General features: G+C 33.1%; 2 protein-coding genes across 2 annotated transcripts in view; both read left to right on the forward strand.

Moving 5' to 3' along the window:
• LOC123900068 (CO(2)-response secreted protease-like) overlaps window positions 1-113 on the forward strand; it is a 546-nt gene extending 433 nt beyond the window's left edge. The window contains exon 1 of the mRNA XM_045951366.1: window positions 1-113. This exon is cut by the window's left edge and continues 433 nt beyond it. Within this exon, the coding sequence (XP_045807322.1) occupies window positions 1-113 (113 nt within the window).
• Window positions 114-4,403: 4,290 nt separating this feature from the next.
• On the forward strand, window positions 4,404-7,938 carry LOC123899540 (CO(2)-response secreted protease-like). The gene is made up of 9 exons (XM_045950704.1): window positions 4,404-4,629; window positions 4,722-4,969; window positions 5,094-5,205; window positions 5,513-6,020; window positions 6,122-6,222; window positions 6,323-6,568; window positions 6,719-6,833; window positions 6,925-7,141; window positions 7,258-7,938. Exons 1-9 carry the CDS (start codon window positions 4,445-4,447, stop codon window positions 7,815-7,817), a joined length of 2,292 nt encoding a protein of 763 aa, XP_045806660.1. The 5' UTR covers window positions 4,404-4,444; the 3' UTR covers window positions 7,818-7,938.
• The last annotated feature ends 7,894 nt before the right edge of the window (window positions 7,939-15,832 follow it).

Raw genomic sequence — 15,832 nt, forward strand, 5'->3', positions numbered from 1 at the left:
GCATGAACTTGAACCCTAGTTTCCATCAAGCAGAAGCAAGACGGACCGAGGGAAGAGGGCTGGCTGTTTCCTCGATTGCTATGAATGGCGCGGTTACTATCCGAAACGTTTAGTGATAGAGTCTGTTTGGTTCGAAGTAGATGGAGGGGAGGGGTGGCGCGGTTCCCCAATGGTTATAAAACCTATGCTCAAATTTCATATTTAATGAAATTTAAATTAACAAGTTTAAGCTTGTTCAAAAAAAAAAATTAACAAGTTTAATATTATTCTTTTGAATACTCTCCTTATACTCCCTCCGTTCTTTTTTCTTTGTCGTTTTAGAAAAAAAAATTGTTTCAAATTTTTTGTCTTTTTGATAATTTAAGGTTATATTTTGTCTATTATACCCTCATATAAATTCTAAATATTTAGGAGTAGTTGTTCAAACCGTAAAAGATTTAATATTTATTTGAAATACTAAAGTTTTTTTTTAGGTACATAACATATTAATTTTTTTTGGTACATAATATATTAAATTTATTGGAAAGATAAATTGAGTGCAAAAAAAATAAAATAAAAGGAATTTATTGGTGAATTAAAATAAGGGTATAACAGGAAAATAAGGTGCAAAAATACACTTTCTTAATTTATTATTATTTTTTTCAAAATGACAAAGAAAAAGGAACGGAGGGAGTAATTCTTTAGAAAGTCTCATTATATAATTTATTTTATGCCTCTAAATTTATTGGGCCAACCTGTATTTGAGTTTAGATCTGCTCTAGTAATCCTCTATGCTCCAATTTTCCAGTTTCCTTCGGAGTGACAAATTTTATTTTTGACATAAAAGGTTGTTTATAGCATTTCATTCATAACTAAATGATAAGTGCCCAATTTTAGTTATAATGTATCATGAATTATGAGCACTTACCAATACTTTTATGAAGAAATCTTGATTAAAACCCCTTTTGGTGTAAATATAACATTAAATCAAAGAGGAATTGATCCCAAGGCATTTTTGTTAGGAATGGCTAGAAAAGCAGGTTTTGAAGCCTTCGCTCAGCGAAACCATAGCGAGCTGCAGCGAGCAAAACCAGTGGGTTAAGGGTCCATGGCGAGCTTCAGCGAGATTCAGCGAGCAGGATAGCAAAATAAACGTTCGCTCAGCGAAAGATAGCGAGAGATGGCGAGCACAACCCGGGAGGAAGGGTCTGATAGCGAGACATAGCGAGCATCGGCGAACAAAGTGATGAGTCAAGCCTTTTGCTACGTGTCAAGAAACCCCTTGCTTAAGTAACTAGTTCGCTCAGCGAACGTCATTTCGCTTAGCGAACTCCACTGTCCTGAAAATCTATAAATAGAGCTCAGAAGCCATTTTCTTAGATATAGAGTTTTGTAATAGTTCAGAAACAGAAGTAACATTAGTTTTTAGAGTTCTTGAAGGTGGATTCATCATTGTACTTGAGAAATCAAGAGATGTTCTTCATCCCTTTTTCTTGTAAGTTTACTTTTATCATGTCTAGCTAAATTCCTTTGTTGTTGGGATTAGATGTAGTTATTTTGTGAACATGTAGTCAATTCAATCTTAATATATATGTTTTCTTTATCAATCATTATAAGTGTTATCTTGTTTTAATCGTCTATTTCTAAAAGATTTGAACGACATAGACATATATTGTTTGAATCAAGAGTAAAAGATAATCACTTATTAAACTTCAATGTTTAGACATAGATGTCGAGTTTAATAATCACGTCAAATATCAGATCTTAATGCTATTATGTCGATTAATGATTCGAGACATCGAACGTTGATAGATATAATAGATTTCACGGCGTAATCCGGACACGGATACGTTCGATGTGTGATATGTGATAATAATGATTGGTAAATGAAATATATATAGTGAGGTTGATTGATACATGCTAACGAGATAATGAATCTAGTTCCGACAACTTTTTGTTATCCGAAAGTTTAAAAATCCTTTTAACCAATCGCACTTTTATGTTTTCAAAACAAATCTTACAAAAACCCGCACTTAAAATCATGGAAATTGCAAATCAACGTTTGATATCACACTAGTCTCTGTGGATACGATATAACGAAAATACTTGCTTTTGTACTTTCAACACTAAATCATGAATACATGTCGGTATATTAATGAAAATATTAGAGCTAGCTAGAGATGGGGCTACCATTGCAAGAGCATGAACTACCTCATTCGCTTGTCTCTTAGTAAACTCAACATGAGAGTTTTCAAAATATAAACTAAATAGACGTTTGCATTCCTCTACCACATCCCCCACCTCTGTTAAAACATTCCCTTCATTATGGAATTAATCAACAATATTTTTGACATCCATAGCAAAGTCCACATTATCAATTTGCAGATTTTGAATCCACCGGATAGCATGCAAAAGACCGAGCGCCTCGCCTAAATCCACATTACAGATCGGTGATTTCCATATGGTTTTTGCGAGCACAAATCTACCTTCGTCGTCGCGGATGCACATGCCAATACCCACTCGATTAAGTTGAGTCGTGAACGATGCGTCAATGTTACACACGTACCTCCCTTGTGTCGGTTTCTCCCACTTACAAGCCATCATCCCGACCGTGCTGCTGCTGGATTCAGCCAAATTACCACGTTCAGTTGCTGCCGTATCTGCAGAATTCGGTGTTGATATGTTACTGTTATTAGCCTGCACAGTGCACCCACGCATCAAGCAGTCGCATAGCTCTTTCTATTTGAGCACAAGTCGCTATAGTGTTTTGCCAGAGTTTGATTGAGGTTTCTATGTTTCCGTGACATGTGGCAAAAAAATTTCAATAGTTTAGATTAATCTTCTTTTGGGTTACAATAGTTTAAGATTAATCTAAAATTGAATATTTTTAAATAAAAAAATAAAAATCATGAAGCTTGTACACTCCTATTCCACTCTTGTTCCATGTCATCATTCCCAGTTTATTTATCTTCTCTCTTCACCGTTTCATCAAATATTGTTTTACTATTATAAATGTGTTGCTCTCGATTCTATAAAGTACTCTTGTCGTAAATACAGACTTGGCATGCATTATAATCATATATATATATATACACACTAATCAGTTGCTACCTCCATCAACTTAATGCAGTATTTTTATACAGTTATTATTTCTTGAAATGGCGCACTTTACATGGATGGAATGCTTGGCGCAACATGAATAAGTGGACTATCTGCAGTTCGAATCCCAGCTCCTTAATATATATCCAATATTTCTGTCAATTGAGTTAAATACACGATGATTGCATCAATTAATTCTACCATAGTTCCATACCATATTCTTTTGTACTTTTTTTTGTTACACATTCTCTTGTACTTCCACACTAATTGTAGCATTTGATATTGCTAATTTTTTTTTTTAGTTTAATAGATATATGGGTCATGCTAAATAGTGTCTCCGGGCACTTGTTAAGCATACCTAAAAAGGAAATAAAAAATAAAATTTATATTGAAAAGACAACTTTTTATACTTTTGAGACATTAAATGCACGTATATCGAGACAAAATTTCTATTTTAACATGCTTAATCAGTGCCCCGGGAGCACTGTTTAACATTTTTCTGGATATATTACGTCAGTGTAAAATATTCTTGCACAAATGTTCAATAAAAATCAATTATTTCTCCACGTCATTAAAATAGAGTTAAGTGTATATTTTGTTTCTCATTTTATTTTGTAGTATTTGACATCAGCCATTTTTTTTTTTGTAGATTTGACAATTTCACATATAATAACACCAATAATGAAATTTTTATCCCAATTTTTAATAATTTTTTATTTTTAAATATTATAATTTTAGTAGAATTTTAATTTTTTTAAATTATATAAATTACAAAATTACCCTTGTGAGAAAATGGTGTATATATATTTAAAAATTAATTATTTTATTTTTAATTTAATATCACTTCTCATGATCCAAAATTATGATTTTAGAAGAATAAAATAACATTTGTAGGCATAATTGTATTTTTGAAATTGCTAAAATATATTGATAAAAGTGAGGCCAGCACAAGAAGTGCTAGATGCACATAAAAATACAACTGGAAAAACCAAAAATATGTACACAGCAAAGCCAAATCACCGCAGGGAATTACAACAGCAGACCTGTGAAGGGAAAAACAAAAATGGATGTTACAAACAAAAAAAGAAAGTGTTATCAAGAATAGCAAAACACTGGCAAAAATAATAATGGAGGAACACAAAAACGTAGAAACTAAAGGCTAGAATCATGTGCTTTAATACAATTCATAATTCATCAAAATAAAATCACACAACAATCACGATAGCAAAATAAAAACATATGCGTGATTGAATGACTAAAACTCTATATATCAGAAACAGATTATTTATATATATATATATATACTCCTCATAAGCTAACAAATCTCCTCATAAGCTAATAAGTTCAGTTAAAGAAAATATTAAACATGAAAATAAATCAATTTTTATTAATATTATCATTTGAATTTCTCTTCCTTTTTTTTGGAGAGTCAAGATCATTATCAGCTGATGATGGCAATCAAGTTTATATTGTTTACATGGGAGCTACAGATTCAACTAATGGTTCACTTCGCAACGATCATGCCTATGTTTTAAACACAGTGTTAACAAGGTAATTAATTAGTTAATTGTATATATAATCATGTTCAATTAGCTAGTAATAATAGTATATTGAATTCTAACGTGAATTATTATTTTATTTAGGAACAAAAAGGCCTTAGTACACAACTATAAACATGGCTTCTCAGGGTTTGCAGCACGTTTATCAAAAGAGGAAGCAAACACAATTGCGCAACAGCCTGGAGTTGTGTCTGTGTTCCCAAATCCCATTCTAAAGCTACACACAACACGTTCTTGGGATTTTCTCAAGTTGCAAAATCATATTAAAATTGATACCACATTTTCCAATTCTTCTTCTTCATCTAACGTTGTAATTGGCATGTTAGATACAGGTTCGTTATTATTTATAATTATTGATATTAATAAAAGTACACATATTGATACTAAGATTGTATTTTTTTCATGAATTAATAATATTGGTTCTGTTGTACCAAAAACAAAAATCATATTGGTCAGGTATATGGCCAGAAGCAGAAAGTTTTAAAGACAATGGAATGGGTCCTATTCCACCTGGTTGGAAAGGAACTTGCATGACTTCACCTGACTTCAACACATCCAACTGTAATAGGTAAATAAAAAATGGCAATAAAATTAGAAGATTAGAAGATTTAGGGGAAAAAAAAAGAGTCAATAAAATTAAAAAATCTGAGACATGTGTTTAACGTTTTATTGTTTCTTTCTTCTTGCAAAAAAAACTACTTTAGTATTATGTTGGAAAATATATTTATTAATTACTAATGTATTTGCTCAATTAACATAAAAAATTTATGTTTACCAAAAATCACACCGTACAAATTGTGAAATTAAAGTTGAAATTGGAATTTTTACTACAATTTTTTCGTGAGTGTTGATAATTTTTCCCCTTCTATTTTTAGGAAGATAATAGGAGCAAGGTATTATGCTGATGGGGATGATGACGGTTCAAAAACGGTAAGAGATAACAAAGGACATGGAACACATACGGCATCAACAGCAGCTGGGAACGTCGTGAATGGGGCATCGTACTACGGTCTTGCAAACGGAACATCAAAAGGTGGCTCTCCTGAATCGAGGTTGGCGATTTACAAAGTATGCTCTGCTACCTGTTCTGGCTCTAGCATTCTTGCAGCGTTCGACGATGCAATTTCTGATGGAGTTGATGTACTTTCTGTTTCCCTTGGTTCGTCTACGGAACTCGAACGTGACTTGACAACAGATGTGATTGCAATTGGATCTTTCCATGCCGTGCAACACGGCATCCTTGTGGTTTGCTCCGCTGGAAATGATGGACCACAACCGAGTTCAGTTACCAACGACGTTCCTTGGATATTAACTGTTGGTGCCACCACCATTGACCGCAGCCTTCAATCCAACATCGTCTTGGGTAATAACAAACTTGTCAAGGTACACTTTAACGTTCACTCTACAATGTTCAAAATTTACATTACTAATACTCTCGTTGCTCATGTCTCATGCATGCATGCTTGGTAATTGTTATACTTTAGGGTGAAGCTATAAATTTCTCTCCTCTTTCAAAATCTGCTGATTATCCATTGATAACTGGAGAGTCTGCAAAAGCAACTACCGCTGACTTAGCAGACGCAAGGTACGTACACAAGTTCCAAGACTAAATTTCCTTATTAATAAGATTAACTAGTGTTCCGGGCACTGTTTAGTATTTTCCTAATATTATTTGTCAAATGCAGACGGTGTCATTCAGATACATTAGATAAGAAAAAAGTCAATGGAAGCATTGTCATTTGTGACGACATAGATGATGATATTTATACAACCGATGACAAAATTTCTATTATAAAAGAATTGGGTGGAATAGGTCTTGTTCATATTACTAACAAGGAAGGAGCAGTGGCAGAAAATTATGGAGATTTCCCAGCAACAATTGTAAGACCAAAAGATGATGCCACAATCCTCCAATATGTAAATTCAACAAGGTAATTAAGCATTTTAAAGTTTATTATTATATATAATGGACATAGATGATTATAATATATAATGAAATTAATGGATATGCATCATCACTGCAAAGTTAACTTTACACTAACATCTAATCAACAATTCTTTTTCATATAATTAATCTGAAGCAATCCAAAGGCAACAATTCTACCAACAACTACAGTCATAGATTATAAGCCTGCACCTATGGTGGCATTCTTTTCAAGTAGAGGGCCTTCATCACTTTCAAAGAATATTATCAAGGTAAGGATATATAATGATATAAATAATTGATTATAATTAACTATCATCAACGCACAACACTAAACAATACCATTAAAAAAATTCTATGTAGCCTGATATTGCAGCACCAGGTGCTGACATTCTTGCAGCATGGACCGGCGCGCCTACTGATGAAACTGTTGTTCCAAAAGGGGAAAAGCCCTCACCATATAACATTATATCAGGAACTTCCATGTCATGTCCCCATGTTTCGGGCCTTGCAGGCAGCATTAAATCTAAAAATCCAACTTGGAGTCCTTCTGCAATCAAATCAGCTATCATGACCTCTGGTTAGACTTTTCATTTTTATACATTTCAATCATCAATTTCGTCTCGAGGATCAATTGATCGTAGATATGATAATATCTATATAGTAACTCGCCAATTAATATTTTTCAAAATGCAGCAACTCCAATTAACAATATAAAGGCTCCGATTACAACAGATTTAGGGCCAGTTGCCACACCTTATGACTATGGAGCAGGGGAAATAACAACAACTGAATCATTCCAGCCGGGGCTAGTTTATGAAACCACCACCCTGGACTACTTCAACTACTTGTGTTACCTAGGATTGAACACAACCACAATTAAGGTTATCTCCAAAACTCTTCCGAAAAATTTCAGCTGCCCCAAGGACTCTACTCCTGATCATATTTCCAATATCAATTATCCTTCCATTGCAATCTCCAATTTCTCTAGTAAAGGAACTGTTAATGTGAGTAGAACTGTTACAAATGTCGGTGAACTTGATGAAACAGTCTACTCTGCTACCGTCGTTGCTCCCAACGGAGTAAAAGTCCAGCTGATTCCAGAGAAACTTCAATTCACAAAAAGTAGCAAAACAGTAAGCTACCAAGTTGTTTTCTCATCCACTTTAACCTCATTGAAGGAAGATATTTTTGGATCAATTACTTGGAGTAATGGTAAACATAGTGTTCGCAGTCCTTTTGCATTAACTGTGTAGCTAAACCAACAGAAATGTAGTTAAATAAAGGCCGAGTTCTTCTTGTGGATGTAATTTTAGCCAAGTTCACTTTTAGTGTGAAAATGGCAAATCAAAAATAAAAATTGTGTTTGTTTACTGATAGAAATTTAGCAAGTATACTAAATAGTCGTCAAGTAATAAAATTTATAAAGTTCGTATCCGCAGGGATTGTTTCAATCTCGACAAAACAATTAAATTAATTTAGGATTAATAATTAAAATGCAAAGGGGGGAGTTTAACTTGGTTTGAATTTTTATCATAAACTTAGAAATAACTTGGGATTCAAATTGATGGAAGAAAAACGATTGATCCTTTTGGTTCATCTAATTACTACTTCTCTTGGTAATTTCATGTATAATAACGAATTTACTCAATTTAGTTTCACGATTAGATTAAATCAAAAATAATTATGCCCAATGTCTTGGTAACATAATTCTCTCCCTTGATCATCGATCCCTAATGTCTTAGGTAATCTATGATCAATTGAGGTTTACAATCTTTAATCCTTTAATCTCAATTAACGATCCGAAATGTCTTAAGTGAAAGTTAATTGATCAATCGTTCCTAGATCGATCATTCATTCCTATCGTCATAGTAAAACAAATAATTGAAAACATTACACAATTGATCAAGTTATGCAAAGCATTAAGAACAAAGAATGATTGAAGAAACTAACTTCGTAATTCATTAATCATAACATATGATAATCACATAGTTCAAGAGAAATAATAATAAGAATCCCCTAAGGATTAATCTAGAGTTTAGCTACTCATGTTCATATAAATAAATAAATAAACATACAAAAGAAGAATTAACCTTGAAGCAAATCCTTCAAATATGCTATTGTTCCAATTGCATGAGGCAGCATCCCTCTTTGTCCATGTGTCGTTCTCCTCCTCTTGGGTGTGCGTGAAATCTCGCCTTTAACAGTGCGCCGCTCAATACCAATGAATTAGACCACCTTCTTTTTGGATCGGGTCAGCCAGCCTATAAGCCCATCATTCCTTTTAATTTGGCCATGATATTAAAATAGAGTACTCCACTTTGGTCAAACACAATATGTCAATAACTTCACATAACAAAAGGTACACGAAATATCATGTTAATAGAGAAAAATAATTAAGTGACTCGGTAAATCAAAACTTGCAATTTATTTAAAATTACTTTAAATTAAACACTAAACTAATAAAATTTTATTAAAACTTAATTAAAAAGACTCTAAAATAGCGACTGATGAGGATCTCATCACAACCCCAAACTTAGTCTGTTACTTGTCCTCAAGGAACAAATTTATCAAATGAACAATCACAAAGGGTTGACAACTTCCTTACACAACTTCAAATACAATCAACTTGGAAATTCCTCTAAGCACTTCAATTATCAAACCTTCAATGCAACTTCTCTTCACAATGATCTCAATCCAAACAAGACTAAAAAATTATTCACAATATTTGACCAAGCTCAATAATCACTTCACTCACTCGCTTTCTCTCAACTATTTAATCGGGCAATCACTCCATCAACACAAACCAAACTATTATACCATAGGCTTGCAAGAATTCTAACAATCAATCGATAAGCAAATTAAATACACACTTTTGAGGTCTTAAAGGTCATAATTTGGCTTAGGTAAGGTTGGATTTTTTTGGGAAGTGAGTTAAAAACTTGGAGTTAAGGACATACCCAATTCCACTTTATCTTTCAATCTCAACACATAAAAACATCAAGCAACCGCAAACTATTATTCGTTCTTTTCATTCTTTTCTCTTCATATTTTTTTTTTTTTGAAGTAGTCGCCTTTTTTTTTCTTTTCAAAATTACAACATTTGACTTCTTGATTTTTCAACATTTTTCATTTTCATTTTTTTCACAATTCAAGTTCTTTAGTATACTCACCCCAAACTTATTTGGTTGCTAATTCCAAAAGCAACCCCAAACTTAAGCATTTGCAATATGTAATGAAAATCAACTTAACTCCAAGAAAATGTTTTTTTTTTTTAAAAAAAAATATGGGTTAAGTGATCAATCAACAAAGAAATGTAAGGCTCAAAGGGGCTAAGCAAAGGATATAAGCATGCAAGGGTAGGCTAGAAAGGCTCAAGATACCAACAAAAGTTGCCTCGGTGTGTAATCATTGCAGTCAATCAATTAAAAGAACACAAGCAAGTTCTAGAGAATAAGTAAAGTAGTGGACTCACATAGCGAGAAACAATCCAAGTGTTTAGGCTCAAAATCTCACGGTTTAAACGGCCGGATTATCGAACGGTTAAAATTGTGAATGTTCATCAGCTTGTCTTTCAATCCATCAATCGCAAAAATCCGTTGCACTGCAAGAAATTTCATTTCAGATGCTCAAATTAAAAACCAAGATAATTGTATATAGAAGTGAATGAAAAGATGGTGTCAAACAAATGGGACTTTCCAAAAGATAAAGGTGCTCATTAAGAACAAAGTAAAATGTGCAAGTGATCATCACAGTCATCCAAGATCAGTCAATTATTATAGACACTAAAAAGAAAAGATAAAAGTACTTAAATAAAAAGGGAGAGAAAAAGGATATAAATGGACCATAGAGATCCCATGGGTTGCCTCCCATGAAGCGCGTGTTTAACGTCCCAAGCTCGACGCATCATCATCCACGTTAGGGAGGATACTTCAAATTTGATTCCACTCGGCTCCTCTTTTCCTCCTTCTTCAAAGGGGTGAGCAACCTACTAACGATCACCGGTTGCTTATAATCATCTCCAAAAAATACAAATTTCCCATTAGAAGGGATTGCTTTCAAATCCGGAGAAATTGACTTTGTTGCTTCTTTCTTTGAGTTCTCACTCTCATCTTCAATGACATCCGCTTTAAAGCATTGTGGAATCTCATCTTGATTTCTCATACCTTCAAAGATGTTGAAGTTAATTTTCTCATCATTGAACCTCAACATTAAATCACCCATCTCCACATCAATTAGAGCTCTCCCGGTTGCCAAAAAGGGTCTTCCCAATAAAAGAGGCACTTCGGCATTTTCCTCCATATCGAGAATTACAAAATCCGCCGGAAAGACAAATTCGGCCACTCTTACCAAAACATCTTGTAAGATTCCATAGGGGTACGTGATTGACCGATCCGCAAGAGATAATTGCATCTTGGTGGGTTTAGCTATGGCACCGGGTATTTTTTTCATCATAGAGAGGGGCATCAAGTTGATGCTTGCTCCTAAGTCACAAAGTGCTCTCCCAACATGTAAATTCCCAATAGAACAAGGTATAGTGAAACTACCAGGATCTTTCTTCTTTTGTGGGAGTTTTCTTTGAAGAATTGCACTACACTCTTCTGTCAACAACACGGTTTCATCCTCTTTAGGCTTCCTCTTTTTAGTCAACAACTCCTTCATGAACTTGGCATACATAGGCATTTGCTCCAAAGCTTCCATAAACGGAGTTGTGACTTGAAGGCTATTAAACATCTCCATGAACTTCTTAAAGTCAATATCTTTTCTCTTACTCTTCTTTTTGTGAGGGTAGGGTAGCTTTTCATGAGGTAGAACTACTTGAGCTTTTTCTCCATCTTTCAAAATTTTACTCTTAATTTTCTTCAAATTTGAGTCGTTATCGACAAATCTTGCATCATTTTTTTTCTTCTCTTCCACCTTTATCTCATTTTCAACTCCTCCCTCTTTTTCTTTTTCTTTCTCACTTTTTTCTATTTTTTTATTTTCACTCTTATTTTCGACTTCTTTCTCAAGCTCACCATTTCTCTCATTTTCAACTTCTTTTGACATATTTTCCTTGGAACGTGGCTCACTTACCGGTGTAGGCACCACTCTACTTCGCAAATGAATTGCATTACAACTCTCCTTTTTAGGATTATTGCATGTGTTTCCTTCAAATCCGCCATTAGATGACGACGCAACTTGCCTAGACAATTGACCCATTTGCGTTTCCAAATTCTTGATGTAGGCTTCATGATTTTTATTTGTTGATTCTTGACTTATCTTCATAGCTTCTTGACTTGTCTTCATAGCCTCGAAATTTACTTGTATCATCTTCATGACTTGAGAAAGAGTTTCTTCCAATGGTGAAGGTCTACTTGGTGGAAGTTGAGCTTGTGATGTTGACACTTGTTGTACTTGAGCATGAACAAGCTTGTTGGTGGTCAAATGTTTTATAAAAGTCTCCATGTGAACATTCATGAGCTTGAAATTTGCTAACAAAGCCCTTTGAGTGTCAAGCTCCAACGTACTCACTTTATTCTTAGCTCCTTTCTCATTAAGTGCTCTATATTCATTTTGCGCCATGGCTTCCACAAGCTCTTTAGCCTCATTTGCAACCTTGTTATTAATGGAACCACCCGCAGATACATCAAGTAACATGCGAGTTTGTGCTCTTAAACCTTGAGTAAAATATTGCATTTGAGCCAAATTATCCACACCATGATCGGGACACTTCTTCAAGAGGAGTTTGAACCTTTCCCATCCGTCATAAAGAGACTCGGAATCTCCTTGTTCGAAGTTTGTGATCTCGGCTTTTTTTTCTAGGAACTTGTAAATTGGGAAAAAGCGGTCCGAAAATTTGACTCTCAATTCGTTCCATGTTTTAATTGTCCCATTAGGCAAGGTATCCAGCCAATCTCTGGCTCTTCCGGTAAGAGAAAATTTGAATAGTCTCAACCTTTTGGCACATTCCGAGACACCCGGAGGGTCGGTGTAATCACACACATCTAAGAAGTTACTCAAATGCAGATTTGGACACTCTGAGTCGGCTCCAGAAAACTTGTTCTCCTTTAAAGCTTTTATGACGGAACTTCTGATATCAAAAGCTATCGGGTTTGCCGGTTGAAACCCTCTAAGATCTTGATCTCCATTTGCTCCTCTACCATAATCTCCCAAGGTTCTCCTTGGTGGTGGCGGTGGTTGCTCCTCCGCCATTTCAATTGCACCTAAGCAAACACAAACAAACAAATACCCAAGCAGCACAGCAATATAAAAGAAAGACTAATAAGGCTAAATAATAGAAAGAAAAAAAAATAATAATTATGTACTAAAATCCTAAGTAAAGCTAAATTGCCTTGTCAAAATTAATCAACAATCCCCGGCAACGGCGCCAAAAACTTGATAGAAATTTAGCAAGTATACTAAATAGTCGTCAAGTAATAAAATTTATAAAGTTCGTATCCGCAGGGATTGTTTCAATCTCGACAAAACAATTAAATTAATTTAGGATTAATAATTAAAATGCAAAGGGGGGAGTTTAACTTGGTTTGAATTTTTATCATAAACTTAGAAATAACTTGGGATTCAAATTGATGGAAGAAAAACGATTGATCCTTTTGGTTCATCTAATTACTACTTCTCTTGGTAATTTCATGTATAATAACGAATTTACTCAATTTAGTTTCACGATTAGATTAAATCAAAAATAATTATGCCCAATGTCTTGGTAACATAATTCTCTCCCTTGATCATCGATCCCTAATGTCTTAGGTAATCTATGATCAATTGAGGTTTACAATCTTTAATCCTTTAATCTCAATTAACGATCCGAAATGTCTTAAGTGAAAGTTAATTGATCAATCGTTCCTAGATCGATCATTCATTCCTATCGTCATAGTAAAACAAATAATTGAAAACATTACACAATTGATCAAGTTATGCAAAGCATTAAGAACAAAGAATGATTGAAGAAACTAACTTCGTAATTCATTAATCATAACATATGATAATCACATAGTTCAAGAGAAATAATAATAAGAATCCCCTAAGGATTAATCTAGAGTTTAGCTACTCATGTTCATATAAATAAATAAATAAACATACAAAAGAAGAATTAACCTTGAAGCAAATCCTTCAAATATGCTATTGTTCCAATTGCATGAGGCAGCATCCCTCTTTGTCCATGTGTCGTTCTCCTCCTCTTGGGTGTGCGTGAAATCTCGCCTTTAACAGTGCGCCGCTCAATACCAATGAATTAGACCACCTTCTTTTTGGATCGGGTCAGCCAGCCTATAAGCCCATCATTCCTTTTAATTTGGCCATGATATTAAAATAGAGTACTCCACTTTGGTCAAACACAATATGTCAATAACTTCACATAACAAAAGGTACACGAAATATCATGTTAATAGAGAAAAATAATTAAGTGACTCGGTAAATCAAAACTTGCAATTTATTTAAAATTACTTTAAATTAAACACTAAACTAATAAAATTTTATTAAAACTTAATTAAAAAGACTCTAAAATAGCGACTGATGAGGATCTCATCATTTACATAAATATTGTTGCTGTAAATTGTGTTGGTAACAATTGTTGATAAACAATCATAGATAGCTGATAAACTAGCTTATAGCCATAAGTAATAAGTAATAAGCTATAAGCTCATAAGATAATTGAAATAACGTTCGAAAAATAAGAATAAGTTATAAGCTTTTTTTGAAAAATTGTTACCAAACAGATCTTTGTTAGTCAAATGAAACTATAAGCTATAAACTAACTTATAACTTATGTGTCTTTCCAAACATGGCTAAAATCTATTATACATCATAGTCATGCAAAATGCATTAAATTATGAGAACCAAACATACCTTGAGTGAAACATAGAAACAAAATGAAATTACCAAAATAACAAACAGAACAAAAAAATTGAAAAGCAAATATGTATTGAATGAAGCAGTTCACACAATATGAACAAATTGAAAAGTACATAGTGCATGTTAATTTGGAGTCCTCTTCATAATTCCAAAATCATGGTTTTAAGGTACCGTTTGACCCAACTTTTTTATGACTTTTCTTGTTACTTTAAGGAGAAGTCATGCCAAACACAAATTGAAATAAGTACTAGAAAAAATAAGAACTTTATTTTTGTGAAGAAAAACAATGTATGAGGAGCATGAAAAAAAGTCAAAAATATCAACTTATTTTATCAAGCGGCTACTTATTTTCATAGTCCACCCTTCGAATCTGCCCAACACCACTTTTTGAATTTCATTATATTTTAGTTTATTTTTCTTATCATAGTATGATAGTATAGTACTATATATTTTTTTGTCAAGTTTTTTAATGGTCGTCATTTTTTTTAAATGGTCATGTTGCCTTTTTTTTTTAAATGTTAGAGTTTGAAAATTAAACTCCAGGTGCATTAGTTTATTATTTGTTTCTTTGTTCCTTTTTATTAGTTTTTATTTAATTTGTTTCCTTGTTTTGGTTTTGTAATTAACTTTCATCTTTCATTTTGTTATATTTAAATATTTATATTTATTATGTTTTATTTCGTTAACTTCATTTTTCTTTTTCTTTTTTCATTTCATTCCGTAATTTATTCTAATGTTTTGTATGATAGTGCATGATTTTTTTTTATATAATTGTATATGAATATTGTTCAAAAAACAATGGAGGAAAACAAAAAGTAGAAAAAAAAGGGCAAGAATCATATGATTTAATACGATTCATAATTCATCAAAATAAATCACAGAACCATTATGATGGCAAAATAAAAACATAAGATTCGTGATTGAGTAAAACATAAGAAATATTCTATTGATAACGGTATTCTTTTTTAATACTCTTCATATTTTGAAAGTCAACTTTATATTGCATAATTTTTTGTACTGCTTATTATATTTCTTACAAATTTTCGGACTATAATATTTTTTTTATAGACGAAATGACAAAGTCATTGAAAACTCACACACACAAAGTGGGGTGGTTGGGGTTCGAATCCCGATCCTGACGTTCGACACTAACGATTTTGACGTTTCTGCCAATTAATGTAGGATTTGTGGACTTTCGGACTATAATTATTACCACTGTTTTATTTTGTTGCTTATTTGCATATTTAAATTTTGTAGCGGCTCATTCAAATTTCCAAATTAGTGGCCGGTGATTATTATTATTTTTTTTTTTTTACAAATAATTTGTTGTTTTTAGGTACTAATTTGTTGCATCACTTGATCTTCAGAAATAAATACACGTACAAAAATTAATGGCTCAATGAAATTTCCCTCACTT

This window comes from Trifolium pratense, linkage group LG7 (assembly GCF_020283565.1).
Source record: "Trifolium pratense cultivar HEN17-A07 linkage group LG7, ARS_RC_1.1, whole genome shotgun sequence".
NCBI classification, from domain to species: Eukaryota; Viridiplantae; Streptophyta; class Magnoliopsida; order Fabales; family Fabaceae; genus Trifolium; species Trifolium pratense.

Bases quoted from the DNA above. Each gene is read 5' to 3' on its own strand.
- LOC123899540 (XM_045950704.1), top strand. From the start codon at position 4,445: ATGAAAATAAATCAATTTTTATTAATATTATCATTTGAATTTCTCTTC. The intron at 6,223-6,322 runs GTACGTACACAA...TGTCAAATGCAG, and splicing joins GCTGACTTAGCAGACGCAAG to ACGGTGTCATTCAGATACAT. The intron at 7,142-7,257 runs GTTAGACTTTTC...TTCAAAATGCAG, and splicing joins ATCAGCTATCATGACCTCTG to CAACTCCAATTAACAATATA.